We start from the raw sequence: 20,180 nt of genomic DNA on the forward strand, positions 1-20,180 counted from the left end.
TAATTAAATGTTATGTAGTTACAGTTAATTGTTAAAAAGCAGCCATTAGTCCCATTACAGATTTGTACTGTATTTATCTGTACTTGAATACAGTGTGTGCTATTTTAAACCTAATGCATAGCATAGCTCTGTTTAAACTTTGCATAAAGGAAGTGGCTAGGGGTCCAGTTATCGGACCTCTAGACCCAGAGTCGAAATGTCCGGTTATCAATATATATAAACTATTATATATGAACTGTATTACCTGTGAACAAGATAATCGTGAATACGACATATTACGGAACCCGTCGATATAGAGAAAATCGCTGTATTGTAATTCATTAGTCTCGAGGAAAACAAGAATTTGATAAAAGCTTCCAGCTAGGGCATACAGATTCCTATTTATCATTTATCAAATTTGCGATCGTATATATATTAATTAAAGATGAAAAATAAAGTGCAAGCTGTAAGAACACCAATTCAAACATGTAAGTCACACAGACGTAGTGTTATAAAAAGTTAAGTATTTATTCCTTAAATACTTTATTTTTAGATATAATGAATTATGTCTGTGTGACTTACAGGTCTGAGTTGCTCTAGTACTAGTAAACTTTAAGAGCCCTCCTATTATCATACAAATGCTTTTTCACCAACTGCGTACAAATAGAAAATCCGAGCGTGCAGACTGTCGTTCAGTAAATTTCCAATTAAAATAACTTTCATGCGTACGTAATTTTGCGAAATAATTGAAATACAATGGGGTTAACTCACAAGTATATTGTTTTTTAGAATAAGTGATTATTATATTTGTATCACTTTCATTAATTTAAACAAAAATCAGCTATCAGAAAATCAATGGAATAAAAAAAAGGCTCCTTTCTTGATACCAACAGGATATGTAGACATTGAATTCTTTATTGTTGATATTAAAGGTCTAAAATAGCTAGCATTGCCCCATACTGCTGCCATTCCCTTATGACACTTATAATAGCATATCAAGAATTAAACTTTTGGCATTTTGGTACTGCTTAGACATTTGTATGATCTGCATTTTCCCAACTGTTTGTCAGTGAAAAGAATGCAGATAAGTAAGCATGTGAATGTAGGACCTTTAAACACTCAAATTAATTCAGTACCCTTATAGTCAATAATGTCGTATAAATAGTGGACCGCAGAAATGTTTTCACTGACGCCGGTGACGTCATTAGAACGGCAAATTTGTTTTGTAGCGTTCACGTCGTAGTTCGTTCATTTTTCAATCAAAATTTCACCATATAAAATCAGAATGGTAGCAGATTGATAAAATTGTCCAAAAAAAAAAAAATAAATAAATAAATAAATATACACACATTTAGTTTGTCGTAAATATTGTCGTAATTAAATTTTCCAAAAATCAACATTTCCGGTCTTACTCAATGAGCGATTGCGTCTAACTTTGACCAATAAGTGCCTAAATAATCAAGACTTTCAAAATGGTGGCACCCATGCAACTGGAGACGAAATTCAATTTGCATGCTATTGGAAATATTTTTCTCATTTGTTTTTGTTATTGTTTCATATATTTTACATACGTCATACATGTTATCTAAAAGTGCTCTAAGCCCTCGGGAGGGCCTTCAGCCCCGCTCGGGCTTTCCGCGTAATATGAACTTAGGCGCTACCTAGAAGTCAGAGCTCCCTTGAAAAATCACCAGTGCCCCTTGAAAATTAAAGGAATGCTACTGGAATTATCTGGAATTATGGATCCGTTTTAGGAAGTTTATGTTCATTAAGATCTAATATGAAATTAGGCGCTACCTAAAAGGCAGAGCTCTCTTGAAAAATCACCAGTGCCCTTAAAAATTAAAAGAGTGGTGTTGGAATTATCTGGAATTATGGATTTGTTTAGGAAGTTTATGTTCTATTAGATCTAATATGAAATTAGGTGCTACCTAAAAGGCAGAGCTCCCTGAAAAATCACAGTGCCCCTTTAAAATTAAAGGAATGGTGTTGGAATTGTCTGGAATTATGGATTCATTTAGGACGTTTATGTTCTATTAGATCTATTAAAATTATAATAGCCGAAGGAATTCTGTCTCTTTGCGTGTGAATGTTTGGCAATAAGGACTTAATGTAAAAAGTTAATGTTTCAGTTCCAAAGTTAATAGAAATTAGAATTTATGTACTCCTGGAAATGACTATTGTAATTCTTTTAAATGTCATTATTGTCAAATTTTGGTTCTTTCTGAAAGGAAGAATGATTGTGTCCAACTTTCAGTCAAAAATACTGCTATAATAGAGGCCTGGTATGGGAAAATTACAATCATTTACATGACTGTACAAAGCTTGTTTTAAACCCAAAAGACTATTAGCAATTTTTAAAAGTTAATGATCAGAATTTTACCTGAGAAAAACAGTGTATGCCGAAATTCTCGATAAACCCTGTTTATTTACTAAACTTCTAAGTTAACATTTCTATGACTTTTATGGTTAATCTTTTGGCACTATAAAATAGGGATGGTAAAAAGAACCTTTTTGATGTTTATTGATAATTCATCGCCAATAGTTTTAGTTTTTTTAGATAAACTCTGGTCAGTGTTTTTAAAGCTTACGGATGAAATATATGCGAACGGGGAGAAGAGCATTATTTGCTTTTCACAGTTCAATGCCTGTATATTTTGATCCTAAAGCTGTTTTTGTTTTTAAAGTTAATTAAGTTATGGCTACTGACTACTGCACAGGCACTATATAGCTACACTGGAGCCTCACATCAAAACTAAACACTTGTTAAATTTCACATGATTTACTTTAAAAATACAATATTTTCAAAACTCATAATAATAGAAAAAAACTGAAATAAAAAAAAGGAATTGAAAATAAAAACTGGTCCAGGTGAGGTTCGAACTCACGACCTCTGATTTTCAACGTGAACTCGCTAACCACTACACCACTGTTGAGTTATGACGTAATCATGACAAACATAAGTATACATATTAAAGTTCGGTAATGGCAGCGTGATGAAAGTCGTTTCAAAATGAAAATATTGTATTCTATTTCTTTTTTCTTCGTACAAAATGTATTTAGCTCTAAATTTTTATTATCAAACGCGCATTTACATTTTTATTCAATATTCAAAGCAGTAAGCGGGACGCTTTTGTCAACCGTAAACAGTAAGCGTCTACTGACGTCTTTACTGATTAATTACTATGTGCATAGAGCACATGAAAAAATCCGAACAACACCGATTCCAAAAAAGTACCACGAATTTTCAACTCGTTAGTATACCAGTTAGATCTCTCTATTCGTTTTCTTGTTCATACGTTTAACCGTATTGCGACGCTGTTGGCGCCGCGAAACGGCGCCGGTAGCTCTGCTATTAAAATTATAAGTATTAATGATAATTCATGATTTCTGAATGCATGTTTTAGACTGCATCAAGATTAATTCTTGACATGTGAAAACTCGAAAGATATTCTATATATAATCAAAAGAAAGTTCGATATAGATTAAAATCGGCACCAAGATAAAGAAAAAAACGTATTTGAATAATTTCTGTTATTCTTATTAAAACTTACTGCATAAGAATTTTTACATAAATTATTATCATACTGGAAACCAGTCACAAATGATAACTCCATCGATTTGAAAAGCTTGAACCTTGAAAATTCCAAACCTAACAGAATCTCCTTAGGCCAATAGCCAAAGGAATTTTTTTCTCTTTGCGTGTGAATGTTTGGCAATGAGGACTTGATGTAAAATGTTAATGTTCCAATTCCAAAGTTAAATGAATTTACGTAATCCTGGAAATGACTATTGTAATTCTTTTAAATGTCATTATTGTCAAATTTTGGTTCTTTTTGGAAGGAAGAATGTGTCCAACTTTCAGTCAAAAATACTGCTATAATAGACACCTGGTATGGGAAAATTACAATCATTTACATGACAGAATTTTACCTAGAGAAAAACAATGTTTGCCGAAATTCTCGAAAACCCGTTTATTTACTGAACTTCTAAGTTAACAATCTATGGCTTTTTATGGTTAATCTTTTAGCACTAGAGAGTAGGGATGGCAGTACGAACCTTTTTAATGTTTATTGATCGCCAATAGTTTTAGCTTGTTTTTTTTTTTTTGCTTGTTTTTTTTTGTTTTTTTTGATAAACTCTGGTCAGTGAGTTTAAAGCTAACGGATGAAATATATGTGAATGGGGAGAAGGGCATTATTTGCTTTTCACAGTTCAATGCTTGTATATTTTGATCCTTTTTTAAAGCTTTTTGAAGCTTTTTTTTTTTTTTTTTTTTTTTTTTTTTTTTTAAACTTATGTCTACTGACTACTGCACAGACACTACATTGGAACCTGACATTTGAACCAAACTATAAACACTTGTTAATTTCACATGCATGACTTTAGTTATACAATATTTTCAAAACTCATAGTGATACAAAAAAAAACTGAAATAAAAAAGAAATTAAAAAAAAAATCTGGTCCAAGTGAGGTTCGAACTCACGACCTCTGAATTTCAACACGAACTCGCTAACATCTACACCACTGTGGAGTTATGACGTCATCGGCAGCGTGACGAAAGTCGTTTCAAAATGAAAATATTGTATTTTATTTCTTTTTTCTTCGTAGAAAATGTATTTAGCACTAATTTCTTATTATCAAACGCTCATTTACATTTTTATTCCATATTCAAAGCAGTAAGCGAGACGCTTTTGTCAACCGTAAACAGTAAGCGTCTACTGACGTCTTTACTGATTAATTACTATGTGCATAGTGTACTTGAAAAAATCCGAACAACACCGATTCCAAAAAGTACCACGGATTTTCAACTCGATCGTATACACAGTTAGATCTTTCTATTCTTTTTCTTTTTCATACGTCTAACCGTAATTTGACCATTACCAACTTTTAGTAACATCTCGAAACCGATAAAGCGGGACAGGTCTACCTATCATAAAAATCAATAAAACCAATAATCCAATATCATCGCTACCGGACGGATTCGTTGATTTCCGTACTAATTGTTGTTGTTGTAGTAACACGGGGGGAAATCGATAATTAACATCTTTGGTCATTATGATTATTTGATGCATTTACAGGCGGGCGGTTTGCTAAACGATATACTTGAATTGAATGAAGTTTCGATAATTAAAGTGAAAATCGGAACAAGTCGTAAATTTATATAATACTTTATTAATTGTCAAATAAAAGTAATATTTAAGAATATGAATATGTTATCTAAAATATTTAGAAATCGTTACATTTTATACATCGAACACATAGATTTACTATCTTTTTAATACATGAAACATCATGCTAACGTATATCTATGTACAGAAAAGAAATATTTACGCACAAGAAACTGTCTGTAAATAAAATAAATATTCAAGAATATGAATATGTTATCTAAAATATTTAGAAAGCGTATATACTTCCTCTATATGCGCTTTCTTTCACGTATTATGAACATTAGAATATGAGCTTTTGATTCTAAAATATTTTCAAAAAAAAAAAAGAAAAGATTTTCATCGTAAAAGGTAGTAAAAACAGCAAATTCCTATATATTTCCATAACATAAAGTTTGTCAGTAATTAAGTTTTGAAGCCTTCATAAGAAATATAGCTTTTTTTTTCAAGATATCTAAAAGTATTTTTGTTGTCGAACGATCTGGAGGCCGGTCGCTTTAAAGAAAAAGAAGCATAGAAATAAGACTTATACTTTTAAAAGGAAATACTTAACCCTTACCATGCTGGACACGATTGGCTCTTCCTTTGCAATCAGTGTAGATCATGATCAGCCTGCACATCCGTGCAGACTGAACATGATCTGCACTGTCTTCCATTCAGCCAGTAATTTTTTGGAATGCACCTTTTTCATAATTAATACTACTGTCCAAATTGAAAGACAGACAAGTTCATTATTGTAATTTAGCATGGTAAGGATTAAGTTTCTTATATCGTGCCTAAACAGAAATATCTTGAATAAGTACTGCTGACAAATACTACTACCATAGTATACTTTAACTATAAATATATTGTTACAGGAAAAAAAAAACAACATTAAATTACAATAACTTTATCAATATCTCAATTTTAGAATAGCAGACTTAACTAAGTAATAACTTAAGATTTTTAGTGAAATTTGGGTCAGGATCTTTACTCAGTAAATATTTACGGAACAACTCTTATAGCAACGCAATTCTCACTCCTCAACAATAAAATAATTATTTAAAACTTAATATTTATTTAAAGAGAAATTACAAGTTTGTTTATTCAATGATTATGATCTTTTGATCAAAAGTAACAAAATAAAACCAGATAAAAGATAATTGCTGGATTTTATTAGAAATTATTTAAAGAAGCGTTCAGTTGCATTTTTAATAGATGAAAAAGGAATATGGACAGAAGGATTTTATATATTAAAATGCATAATTCCCCTTGTATTGTCTAAATAATGTTTCTTTTATGTATAATAAATCCAGCAATAGAGATATATCATTGTTCAAAATACACATAATTTATTATTTCTAAAAGCTATGTGCCTGAATGCATTTTTTACATTTTTGATAAAAAACAGCAATGATGAGATGTAATTGTTAGAAAACTTGATTTATTAAACATATGATAAAAATACTGTTGTATTTTATCACTTTGTTTATTTAGCCCTAATTCAATCAAGCTTTCCAAACTCGTTATAAAACTGAGAACTGATTTGCTATAAAGGTGAGAAATATCACCTGCAATTTATTTACTGCACAGTAGCTATACAGTAGCCTATTATGATAAACAGAAGCAAGTCTATCAATCGTCCAGTCTTGTATATTGGCTCTTACCGCCAATATGCAGACCATAGGCCACATACCTTGCATACCAGAATCAGTGTCTTTAACGATGTGAATTCTAAATTTGTACTGATTCTTTCTACTGTCAAACGATTCATGAAATAAGGGTAAAAATCGTAAAAACAAATTTCATGAAAGAAAGGGAAAAGACTATATAAAGACAGAAGAAAGTGAAAGACATATATTACAACGCAAAAACCATAAAAATACCTATCACTAAGTAAGTGGGGTAACATATTTTTTATGACCCGCCTTGAAACAACATTGACCGGATATTGTTTACCCATAGGCAATATTGTAATACACAGTAAAAGTCAAAGGGTAATTTTAAGATATTTGTTACAATTAAATCAAATAAAAGATATCGCAATTATTTAAAACGAATGATTAAAGAATGTACCAAAAACATGCATTAATTTAAGAATACAGAATAATATATACAAAGGAGGTTCGGAAAGAAGTTTGGTTATATTATGAATAATAGAAAATGATTATTTTTTGTTTAAATTGTTTTTAAAAATCCCATATGAAGAAAAAAAAGATGACCGCGTCGGACATCGACCCGGACCGCTGCCACAATAAAAAAGTCTCCAGATCGTTCGGCAAAAAATAATATAGGTATCTGGAAATTAATAAATCAATCATCGTTATATTTAAGAATGCTTTGAAACTCAATTACTGACAGACTATATTTTACGGAAACATATGAGAATTAATTGCTTTAAGTATATTTTGCGATGAAAATTAAAAGCATTCGTATATCTAATGCGAATTGAACACTAAATCCTCCATAGCGTTATTTTAAACAACGACAGCGGATCTAGGTTTCGGCGTTTCTGAGTTCAACAATTAATTTGTTTTAAATTGCCTAATTACAATTTTTTTTTTTTTTTTTTTGTCAATGCAATGTGAAGTTGCCTACAATTTATAGGCTTTGAGCTATAACAATTTGTACCGACAAAGTCAGACTAGCAGACGACAATATTTTCCGTAACAGCTTCCGAGTACTTACGGATGACGGCGGAAAAAGCCGGAACTTTTTAAGAAATGTTCACTGAACACACTAAAATGCAAAAAGGACCAAACAAACCATTATAAAATTTAAAACAAATTACACATAACGAAAATTGAATAATTTTTCTACATTTTTAGGGGTATCGAATTTTTGATTTTTTGCGGAAAATATCTCATTTTATCTGTTATATTTGAAAAAGTCAGTTTTTTTTACCCGTTTCCTTCAGAGTCTATATGAACTGAGGTGGGTCTATTTAAAGTCAAAAAGGACCAACCAAATATTAAATTTTTTTCTTTTAAAAATATTCATAATATCCGGAATAAATTAAACTTTAATTTGTGGGGTATCGAATTTTTGATTTCCAAATAGAACTTTTTCTGTTTAAGTTTAAGTATTTTTTTCCTTCTTTGTTTATATAGACAAATTTATCGATTTTCCAATAGATCGATGTTACTAAAAGTTGGTAATGGCTATCGGCGCCGCTTCGCGGCGCCGGTAGCTCTGCTATTAAATTTTTTAAGAATTGATGACAATTCGTGATTTCTGAATGAATGTCTTAGAATGCATTAAGATTAAATCTTGACATGCGAAAACTCTACAAATATGCTATATACAAACTAAAGAAGGTTACGGTTCTTTTAGAAGGAAGAATGTGTCCAACTTTAAGGCAAAAATACTGCTATGATAGACGTCTGGTATGGGATAATGAAAATCATTTGCATGTACAAAACTTGTTTAAAATCCAAAAGACTAGCCATCTTTAAAAGTTAGTAATGATTGAGAATTTTACCCAGAGAAAATCACTGTTTGCCGAAATTCTCGAAAACTCCCATTTTATTTACTGAACTGCTAAGTTAACAGTCTATGACATTTTTATGGTTAATCTTTTTGCACTGCTGGTATAGAATAGGAATGGTAGTAGGAGCCTTTTTGATGTTTATTGATAATTCATAGGCAATAGTTTTTTTCCTAGTAATAAACTCTGGTCAGTGATAAGTTTCATCTACAGACAGTACATTGGAAACTGACACCACTAACAAAACACTTGTTAAATTTCACATGAATGACTTTATTTTTTACAATGCTTTCAAAACTCGTAATAAATAAATACAAAAAAAAAACTGAATTAAAAAACAATAAAAAAACATGCATCTGGTGAGGATCGAACTCCCGACCTTTGGTTTTCAACACGAACTCGCTAACCACTGCACCAATGTGGAAGTATGACGTCATGTACTCAAATATAAGTATATATAATAAATTTAAGTTATGGAACGTTACGAAGATCGTTTCGCATTGAAAATATAGTATTTTATCTTTTTTTCTTCGTAGAAAATGTATTTAGCACTAAATTCTTATTATCAGACGCTCATTTACATTTTTATTCATTGTTCAAAGCAGTAAGCGAAACGCTTTGTCAACCGTAAACAGCAAGCGTCTACTGACGTCTTACTGATTAATTACTATGAGCATTGTGTGCTGGAAGAAACCGGAACAGCACCGATTCCAAAAAAGTACCACGAATTTTCAACTCGATAGTAATTCTTTACACAGTTTTATTCATTTTGTTTTTCACATGTTTAACCGTAGCTCTGCTAATATGAACTTAGGTGCTACCTAGAAGGCAGAGCTCCCTTGAAAAATCACCCGTGCCCCATGAAAATTAAAAGAGTGCTGCTTGAATTATCTGGAATTATGGAACCGTTTTAGGAAGTTTATGTTCTTTAAGATCTATTTAAATTTTAAGAATTAGACGTAAAAAAATCTTTGTTTCCGGTATCCTGACCTACCCTAAATTTTCGGCCCGACCCTAAATGTTTTTATGGCCTTGGAGAAATTTTTTATGCTTAAAACATGGTCAGTGATGTTAGAAATCAACTTCCTGATGCTCTAAAGGCATAACCCCATTATTTGTTTTCATTGTTTGATAAAAACATAATTTCCGTAAAGTCTCCTTTAATAAAAAAAATTCCCCAAAAAAACTTTTGCGACCTACCTACCTTAATTTATTTTTGAGCATGTTACCGGAAACAAAGATTTTTTTTAGGCCTTAATGATAATTCATGACTTCTGAATGAATGTCTTAGAATGCATTAAGATTAAATCTTGACATGCGAAAACTCTACAGATATGCTATATACGAACTAAAGAAAGTTACGGCTCCTTTTAGAAGGAAGAGTGTGTCCAACTTTAAGGCCAAAATGCTGCTATGTCAGACGTCTGGAATGGGAGAATTAAAATCATTTACATGTACAAAGCTTGTTTAAAAACCAAAAGACTAGCCATCTTTAAAAGTTTATGATGAGAATTTTACCCAGAGAAAATCACTTTTTTTGCCGAAATTCTCGAAAACTCCTTTACTGAACTGCTAAGTTAACAGTCTATGACATTTTTATGCTTAATCTTTTAGCACTACTGGTATAGAACAGGAATGGTAGTAGGAGCCTTTTTGATGTTTATTGGTAATTCATAGCCAATAGCTTTTTTCCTAGTAATAAACTCTGGTCAGTGATTTTTAAGCTTGTGAATAAAATATATGTGAACAGGGAGAAGAGCACTTTGTGCTTTTCACAGTTCAATACCTGTAAATTTTGATCCAAAAACCCTTTTTTAAAAAAAAGTTTAATATACTGACTACTGTACAGACAGTAGAATCTACATTGGAACCTGACATCACTAAAAAACACTTGTTAAATGTCACATAAATGACTTTATTTTTTACAATACTTTCAAAACCAATAATAAATAAAAGGAAGAAAAAAACTGAAATAAAAAAAAAAGGAAATTAAAGAAAAGCAAAAAAAAAATCTGCTTCTGGTGAGGATCGAACTCCCGATCTTTGGTTTTCAACGCGACCTCGCTAACCACTGCACCAGTGTGGAAGTATGACGTCATAAATACAAATATATGTATATATAATAAATTTCAGTTATGGCAGCGTGACGAATCGTTTCGCATTGAAAATATCATATTTTATCTTTTCTTTCTTCGTAGAAAATGTATTTAGCACTAAGTTCTTATCAGGCGCTCATTTACATTTTTATTCAACGTTCAAAGCAGTAAGCGAAACGCTTTTGTCAACCGTAAACAGCAAGCGTCTACTGACGTCTTACCGATTAATTACTATGAGCATTGTGTACTGGAAGAAACCCGAACAACACCGATTCCAAAAACTTACCACCAATTTTCAACTCGATAGTAATCCTATACACAGTTTTATTCATTTTCTTTTTCACACGTCTAACCGTAGCTTCGCGGCGCCGGTAGCTCTGCTATTATTTAATTGCGTTCTTGATATTGATAAAAACATTTAAGATATTGTAGTTTCCAAAAGGCAAAATATCTCTTTTTCTTTTACTTTCTATCCATTTTAACTATTTTATTCATATATTTTTTGTCGCTAATAATTTACTTCACTTCATTTGTCAACCTCCGAGCTTTTTGACGTTTTGCCAACAGTTGTTGTAAACATATGAAACGATATTTTTATTTAACCTGTTAAGCTATATAATGTTAAATTTTGAAATAGTTTATGCATGAAAACGAAGTAAACAGTTTGTAGTTTACCTGAAGTGAATTTAATGTGATGGATCGAAAATGACTACATCTTCTTCTTTTTCTGTTTGTGGCTCTTGAAAAATAACATCTGTTATTTAAAATCTGTTAACCCTTACCCTGCTAAATTTCTACAACGGACTGGTCCATAATTAAATTTTGGCAGTACCATTCATTTTTCAATGAGGTGTTTACTGAAAATTTACTAACTGAATAGCGACGGACGTGCAGGCTGATCTTGGTCTACACGTGTCACAAAGGCGAAATCACTTGCCGCCAGCAAGCAGATAAAAGGTTAAGGACATGTTTTAACCAAAAGGCATATCCTTATAAGGAAACAGCCATAACGAGCCCTCTTTGTTTTGCTAATGTTAATAATTGTAAATAAATATAGTGTGTTTTGATCGTACCATTTTAGGACTTAAAGAATACTCTTAAATCATTGCAACATTACTGCAAAGAAATGCCTTCTACTGTATTTCTGAGAGTAATGTCGTCTGAATTAATGCGAAGTAATATTCTCTGAAGGTAATGATAAATGGCATTTTTGAAACGTTATTTCTTCTGAAGTTAATGCGAAGTAATATTCTCTGAAGGTAATGATAAATGGCATTTTTGAAACGTAATTTCCTCTGAAGTTAATGCGAAGTAATATTCTCTGAAGGTAATGATAAATGGCATTTCTGAAACGTAATTTCCTCTGAAGTTAATGCGAAGTAATATCCTCTGAAGGTAATGAGAAATGGTATTTCTAAAAAGTGATGTCCTCTAAAGCTAATGCGAAATGACATTTCTGCAAATAATGTTTGTCAAGTACGAATTACATAGTTTGCTTCGTTTGTTTGACTTGTATTAAGCACTTACATATAAATACAAAGAAAAAAGTAACAGAATCAGAAATAGACCACAAGGTCAATATATACAAATATAGGAACACAGTGGGGCAAAGCTGCCTGTGAGTATCTAAATGTTCATGTTTTATACACTGACTTTTTAAATGAAATCGACAGAATCTCAAAGAGATTTTCTTCCGAAATTAACACAAATTAACGTTTATGCTTTATTTTGCATACGCCGGTATATATGTACATGTCATCTTTGTAAGTTCGTAACGTCGAGTTATGGTGAAATGACCAAGTGACCTTTTTTATTATAAAACACTGAAACACTCATAAACGATGGCAATTGCTAGGCTATGAATTAAAACTCAAATAAACGATTACTATGCACTGAACTGCGCTAAACTATGCACTGAAACACTCATAAACGATGGCTACCAGCAGCTTAATCAGAGAGAATCTTTTCATTGATTACCACGCACTAAAACACCCATAAACGATGGCCAACGATATTCATCGGAAAGTAGGTTACTAGTTTCGAAGGAAGACGTTATGTACACACGCTCTCCAACCGCCATGACAGCCGGTGCACTGAGAGAACTACAACTGCTATATTTTTCTTCATATTCCGTGCTAGTAGCAATCTTGTTTCCCTCGTGCATAATGGAAAATACCATAAAGAATTCTCCTCGGTTACACGCATGCGCTGTGAAGTGATAAAGACCGGCGACTGGTGCAGTAAAATATCCCGTCATCGGGTTATATCCTCTTCCTGCATTTAGTAGAACGTGTTGAAATATAACAGCCTTGTCCTTTGGGTGGAACCCGTTGTCAGTTGTATAAGCATTAAATGCAATTAGTGGTGTTGCCGGTCCCTCTGTAATGAAACATAGAAACAAATTATATGTATGCAATTTACAACTGAATGCACAAAACAGGCTACATTAACATCTACTTCATTATATACTATTCAGTTAGTATTCTTTTTAACAATATGTTTAGAAATGGTAAATCGTTTTACAGTTGTTGGCTTATTCACACACTGAAGGAGTCAAAATATAGTCTCTGAAAAATCATGAAGTTAATCTCCAAAAATAAAAAAAAGACAAGACACTGGTATAAAAATGAATAGTGTTTTTTCTTGTTTATTTGTTTGTTTCTAAAAAGACCTGTCTGTGTTTTGTTTCAACAATTTTGTTTGATTATCATAGGTGAATAGGTGAACTCCGTTGTTATTCTTGCATTATCTGAACTCACGAAACAATACTAGTTATGAAAACGAACTTTCATGAGCGTGAGTATTCTTGTAAAATCTGACTGGTGTTTAGTATTTTTGTTCGGGTAAGTAACGTGTGCAGGAGAAACATTTCTTTTCGGCAATTCTCGTGTGATTGCGTCTTCTCGCTTGGCAATTCGGTATCCTTCGGATGTAACTATAGCTTAACGAGCTTCCGTAAAAACCGGAGAATGCCGAAATCACATACGGAGAAAACGGAATTTGCCGATTGTCATTACGTGTCTGCTACCATAAGGTAGTTACGGGTAAAAGGAAAGGGAAATAACTGCTGATTATTTAATACAATAGTTATTAGAAAAATTGAAGAAAGAGAGAAGTTAATTCCTAATTAACGGTACAATTGTGTTTGCAAAGCGAATTGATATATACATAACACATGTTCATTGATCAAGTTTTCTAAATGCATAGATGGGGCGATTTTTAAAATTCTTGAGTGAATACTGATGGTTGAAAAAATATACAGCAAAATACATTTGATAACTTCAAAACCCAGAAGTAGTTAAAGCGACCTAAGCTGTCTTAATTAGATACCTCATATTTCACGCCAGGATAGTTTGCCGAGATTTATAAAACCACAGGTGTAATTCATAATATGTTCACAGATATATTTTATAATATTGTGAAGATTACATTAGAAATATGCTCGGTTATGTGTTGTTTGTACATGGATATACATTATAAATTGCACTATGTTCGCAATATACTAACAAATAAAATCCTGAACTGAACAGAACTGAACTGGATCCATTCTTTATCATGTCCAATCCGGAGATTGCCGGATGAATTTTACACTCGTAATTAACACCACACATACATTCATATCAATTTTATCATCTTACATCAACAGTCTACGTAAAATTCTGATGATAACCTTTCGGGGTTTGCTATTCAATTTTATCCCAATCTATTGTTTTACTGCGACATGAACCCGCCAGCTTAGCTCAACAGGGAGAACACTGACCTACGGATCGTGGAGCCATAAATTTGATTTGTATCAATTGAACATTTTAACATGAAACCGTATTTCCTACACTATCATCTGCATCAAATGCATTCAGACTGAAACCGTATTTCCTACACTGTCATCTGCATCAAATGCATTCAGACTGAAACAGTAGTTACTTAACAACTATCCTGCTAAATTTCTATAATAAACTTGTCCATCTTTCAATCTGGGCAGTATCATTATCTGTTTAAAGGGGTGCTTACCACAATGATACTGATTAAATGACAAACAGCGCAAAACTTGATTAAACAGTTCAAACTAAAATAAAACACTGTTCCTACCTTTAGTTTTCTTTTCAACTTCGTCACGCAGCTTCTCTAGTTGTCTTTCCATTTTGTCTTTGCGGTGTTCTAAGAGAGAAAGTATAGTTTCCTCGAACTTTTCCATCTCTTTATCACATTGTTCCACTTTAGCTTCAACTCGTGACAGTCTTTCAGACGTACTTTCTTCGTTTGGAGCTTTTGAACAAGCTTGCTCATTTTCAGCAGCGTAAGAATATTCAAAAGTGCAACAGACAATAATGCTCAACATGTAAAACACGTTCATGTTTCCGGATGAAATTAATTCGATTAAAATAACTTGATACAGCTGAAAACAGGAAGTTAAAATCGGAGCGAAATATTGTCCAATGAAACTCATCTTAATGCAGGCGTAACACGTATTAATGTGTTTTTATAATTATTTATTTCAGCTTAATGATTTTGCAACGACAAAAACAACTTGTAATCATACGAATGTATAATAAACATGTTGCGAAATAATGTAGTTTGTGATAAAATTCAAACTGATCAAACCGAACCTGTAAAATATTATCTGATTGAAATACAAAGCGAGGAAATCGTTAGTAAAATCAATTGAATAAGACATAAAAGATGAAAGAAAATCAAAACATTCCTTCAAATAATAAATGGTTTAGCCAAAATAGAAAGATGGACAAGTTCATTATAGAAATTTAGCGGGATAAGTGTTAAAATTGCTTTATTGCTTGGTTTATCTATTTATGTTTGAATTGACTTATTGGTTTTAATGGAGGATATGAAGATTTTATTTCTTAACACAGATAGATAAGTATATAATATGCCAACAAGAGTATTAAAGTCGCAGTGTTCGCCCGTTATATTGAATTAATTTTACTTTTTAATACGCTACTTACTGAGATGTGATTCCATGGCGTTATCTCTAAAGATCTCGTCTGGACTTACTGATTTTTTAACAAGACCTAGATTTTACATGTTCGGTATTAGTATGTTTAATACCAAAGAACTGTCTATATTTACACTTTCAACTTATCAATGGGTAACAACTCAGGAGATACTGGTTCGAACTTGCTGGCTATTGATCTTCACTTAGATTCTAAAGCGAAACATATTAACTTTAGTCTGCTGGTGGCAAATTATTCTGCCTTTCTGACCAGCGCAGACCAAGATATTCAGTCAGTTAATTTTCAGCGAACTTCCCTTGAATGATAAACGGAACTGTCCGAATTGAATGATGGACCAGTTCATTATAGAAATTTAGCAGATTAAAGATAATTGGTTAGTAAGACTCAGAGAAAAAATACTAAATTATTCAGTTTAATAATCAACGCAATTTTGACTAATTTAAAGGGCAGTGACTTTGGAAAAACTTGGGTAAGAAGTAAATACATATCACATTTGAGATTTTATTCACAGTGGTATGCATTATGTGCAAGTTTGATTGAGGTCAAAGATAATTCTTATTATTAAGCTGAGAAAATTTATGCAGTTTTTTTTGTAATTCAAAAGCTATATCTCTAGAGTGACTACAACGGTCAAAGTACATCAAAGTCCTTTGTAACTGAAATGTAGTATACGAAGTAAAATATGCTTTGAAAGTGAGCAGCATACAGACGTTAAAAAAAGATCATTTTGATTGATACTGTTGTAATTATTGTCATTAAATAATACAGAAAGCAAATTGCTTATTTAAAGAATAAAATCTGCACACAAATAGCACTGATATACATGAAATGCATAAGGTCATTTAATAACAAGCCTGAATAAAATACAACACTGACTGTAAGTGGAGACTTCATAATTTCTAAACCCACACAAATCTTTGATATTTAATTAACAGTATCTATAAGGAAATCATGCGGTAGGTTTTACAGGCAATAGACAATAGATTTTGCTTCACTACAGATAGGAGTAGTTTTATTTGTTGAAAATAGTGTTTAGGTGTTTTGTGAAAATGAATCAAAATATTGCCACTATCGATATTTATCATGACACAGCCTGACGTACATGACTTTTCTACATAAGCTCGCGAATCTTGCTTAGGAGTAATTTCGTATGACGATAAAAGTATTTAAGTGTTTTGCGAAAAGCAGTCAAAATATTGCCACTGTCGATATTTGTATTCACACAGCACTTTGTGAATGAATATTCTAAATCAACGATAGCTATGTACTAAATATGGTGGACGGATAGCTCAGTGGTTTGCACACTGGCCTTCCAATCCTGAGGTCTGGGGTTCGATCCCCGGCAGCTACTTGGGAATTTTCAGAAACGCTTTTCAGTGTTTCCCAGTGGTGTACTGGTCAGGAATCCAGGCAATCCTTGCGTGTATCAGTGCTATACACTGGGCACGTTAAAGAACCAGGCTGTCTATTCGCAACGAGCTAGGCTAAGTTAGCCGGACCAGCCTGTATCTGATTTCTGATCTCTCTATCGTGGGGGCTTTGTCTCACCCTGTCCCTCTGGTCAGATCACTCTGTGTCTGTACTAGTAGAGGATGAATTATGTGCCCTGTGTGGCTGCATTGAACTATGTAAAGCGCCTTTGAACGTGAAATTGGTCATGAAAAGGGCGTTATATAAATCTGGTATAATGATGAATAAATGAATGAAATATCCCATGAAAGAAGGCCATCTGTGTGTATTTGAAAACAACCGACTAGCATTATAAGTAGACTGAACATTAACACGTTCGCCGATCTCTAGTTTGGCTGGAGCACTTGCTGAGTTACAGCTGTTGTCTCTGTCTTCATACACAGTGCTTAGCGCAATTATTTGATCCCCTTGGATAATAGAGAACGCCATAAACTGTCCTCCAAATTGGCAGACATGCGTAGTAAAGTGGTATAGTCCGGCGCCGGTAGCCGGTACTGTGAAATATCCGGTGTCCGGGTTGTACCCACTCCCTTCATTTAATAGCACGTGAGGAAATACGATCACCTTGTCCTTGATGTAATCTCCGCCTTCAGTTGTGTAGGCATTAAAGGCAATTATCGGAGTATCCGGTCTTTCTGTAACAATAAAAAATATATACAGATCACATTGTATGATCTGAAAGCGATTTTATACGAGTATATGTGTTGCTATATGCATAATCATTTTTGTTTACAGGAAATAAACCCAAGGTTTTATGGCATTAACCCAACGTTTTATGGCATTTGATATCATTAGTGTTGGGTTAATAGAGGCGTTAAAAGGATGTAAAGTTTTTAAAAAATCCTTTAAGTTTGATTAGATCTTACATCAGCAGTCTATCGTACATTTTGGCAACTGTAGAAAAAATATCGAACATACTTACACACATTTTTTTCACATTTTTAATTACGATCTTTTATCTGATAGAGTTCCGGTTGAAGGATGTTGCGCATTTCATTATCTCTCATGATCATACTCGATCAGACTAAATGCGGTCTTCTGCGCATGTCTGGAAGTGGTTATCACTTGGAGCGCAAAGCAAAATTTAAAACATGCAAATGATTGCATATCTAAACGCATTTAATGCATAATATGTATAATATACTAACTAAAGGTTGCGGTTAGTATTACCATTTTTACAAACTCTATACATTTAGGATACTTTTCGTTCAAATTGCTCGAATCTGCTATATACCGGAGTCTGTAATTCATACAGGCGTTCCAGGTCTGCATTGAGTCATACTTTAAATGTTGTTAAACAGTATTATGTATCGTAGATATTTTTATCATTGTGTTATATCATTTAAATTTATTATTGTGATAGGTCATGCAAATTATATATTTGTGTAAGAGAATAAAGATGTTATCGTTTTGTAATGTCATGTAGATTCTATCTTTGTCATATGTCATGTGGATTTCATCGTTGAGTCATGTAGGTTTATGCATTGTGCTATCTCATTTAGATTTTTACATAGTGTTCTGTCATGTACATTTGTAGATTTAATCATTATCTTCTGTCATGTAAGTGATGTAGCTTTTACTATTGTGCTCTGTCATGTAAATTTTAGCATTATATTGTTCTGTCATGTAAATCGTATTATTGTGTTCTGTTATGCAGAATTTGTCGTTGTTTTATGTGTTGATTTCATACGTTACAGAACTGTTCTTGCAGAAAGCAGGTTCCTCCTGATCAACACTCGATGAAATGGCTGCTCACCTTTGCTCTATTTACTTATGTAATTGCCATAAAACGTATTTGTTATTTGATCAGTTGTACTAAATTATAAACATGCTAATTAAATTAACCGTGCATGAGAAAAACAACATAAGTGGTTTGCGACCAGCATGGATCCAGACCAGCCTGTGTATCAGCGCAGTCTGGTCAGGATCCATGCTGTTTGCTAACACTTTCTCTAATTCCAATAGGCTTTGAACGCGAACAGCATGGATCCTGACCAGACTGTCTGGATCCATGCTTGTCGCAACCCCACTATGTTGGTTTTCTCATGGCACGGCTCAAATATCTTTTACCTGATGTTGATATATCCTGCTTAAGTTTGTTATATTCTTGGGAGAATCTCTTCAGTTGTCTTTGCATTTCTTCTTTTCGATGTTCTAAGACAGAAAGAACACTTTCTTCGAATTTACTTAATTCTGTGTCCCATTTTTCAACTTTGGCTTCCACTCTAATCATTTTCTCTAAAAGCTGTTCCTCGTAAGGGAATTTGGAACATGTATGTCCATCCGTAGCGGCGTTTGAAAAATGAAGGGCAGAAAAATAAATTATATATAGATAATAGAATATATCCATTTTGTTTTATAGAAATGTTTCAAAGGAATAACAGAAAATCCTAAGGCAAATTAACCGAAGTTAAACGAATATTGAAATTGGACAGCAGCCAACAAGAAATCGCTTCTTTAAAGAAGTACCTTTACTTTACAGCATAGATTGTGATCAAACGTATTAAATAAAGCTATTTTTAATTATGTTGTAGGCACAAAAGACATGAATACATCATGTTCATATCTTATCAATAAATATATCTACTGTTGTAAAGCCGTTGGGGAGTACAATACGTTTGTTCCTGATGTATTTCTAATATAGTAATTTTTTTATTTGATTACTGTACAAATAAAATAAAGATTCTCTGATAGTCAGAAGTACACATGTAACATTGATAGCGGGTAATGCATCGCTCAGCCATCAATTAACAAAAATGTACTCCTCAGCAAATAATCAGTCATTGATAGGAACGCCTACGCTTAACAATTTATATAGTACCATAATTATAATTTACCTGGCATAAGGCTCATGTTTTTTTTTTGTTTCTTTCGTTGAGCAAATCAAAAGATTGTCTGCTAAAATTGGAAGAAATTCAAAGGAGATTCAAATGAATCTTCTTATTTTATTATGTCGTTTTTCATGAATTAAGATTATGTATATCTCAGTACTACTAGTCCAGTCCTACGTTTACATTTTGTCCAATTTTGATGT

The 20,180-nt window shown here is 32.7% G+C and overlaps 3 protein-coding genes across 9 annotated transcripts in view; all 3 read right to left on the minus strand.

The window, feature by feature from the left end:
• Positions 1–20,180, minus strand: part of LOC123542122 (coronin-1B-like) — a 204,828-nt gene that overhangs the window by 134,706 nt on the left and 49,942 nt on the right. The window lies entirely within an intron of this gene.
• On the minus strand, positions 12,356–15,138 carry LOC128551212 (complement C1q subcomponent subunit B-like). Its single transcript, XM_053531844.1, has 2 exons — positions 14,796–15,138; positions 12,356–13,088 (listed from the first exon to the last, which is right to left on the minus strand). Exons 1-2 carry the CDS (start codon positions 15,058–15,060, stop codon positions 12,676–12,678), a joined length of 678 nt encoding a protein of 225 aa, XP_053387819.1. The 5' UTR covers positions 15,061–15,138; the 3' UTR covers positions 12,356–12,675.
• On the minus strand, positions 16,396–20,153 carry LOC123542069 (uncharacterized). The gene is made up of 2 exons (XM_053531842.1): positions 19,217–20,153; positions 16,396–17,781 (listed from the first exon to the last, which is right to left on the minus strand). The coding sequence occupies exons 1-2, from the start codon at positions 19,494–19,496 to the stop codon at positions 17,243–17,245; spliced, it is 819 nt and encodes a 272-aa protein (XP_053387817.1). The 5' UTR covers positions 19,497–20,153; the 3' UTR covers positions 16,396–17,242.

This window comes from Mercenaria mercenaria, chromosome 19 (genome assembly GCF_021730395.1).
Source record: "Mercenaria mercenaria strain notata chromosome 19, MADL_Memer_1, whole genome shotgun sequence".
Lineage (NCBI taxonomy): Eukaryota > Metazoa > Mollusca > Bivalvia > Venerida > Veneridae > Mercenaria > Mercenaria mercenaria.

Bases quoted from the DNA above. Each gene is read 5' to 3' on its own strand.
- LOC128551212 (XM_053531844.1), bottom strand. From the start codon at position 15,060: ATGAACGTGTTTTACATGTTGAGCATTATTGTCTGTTGCACTTTTGAA. The intron at 13,089-14,795 runs GTAGGAACAGTG...GTTTCATTACAG, and splicing joins AGTTGAAAAGAAAACTAAAG to AGGGACCGGCAACACCACTA.
- LOC123542069 (XM_053531842.1), bottom strand. From the start codon at position 19,496: ATGGATATATTCTATTATCTATATATAATTTATTTTTCTGCCCTTCAT. The intron at 17,782-19,216 runs GTAAAAGATATT...TTATTGTTACAG, and splicing joins GCAGGATATATCAACATCAG to AAAGACCGGATACTCCGATA.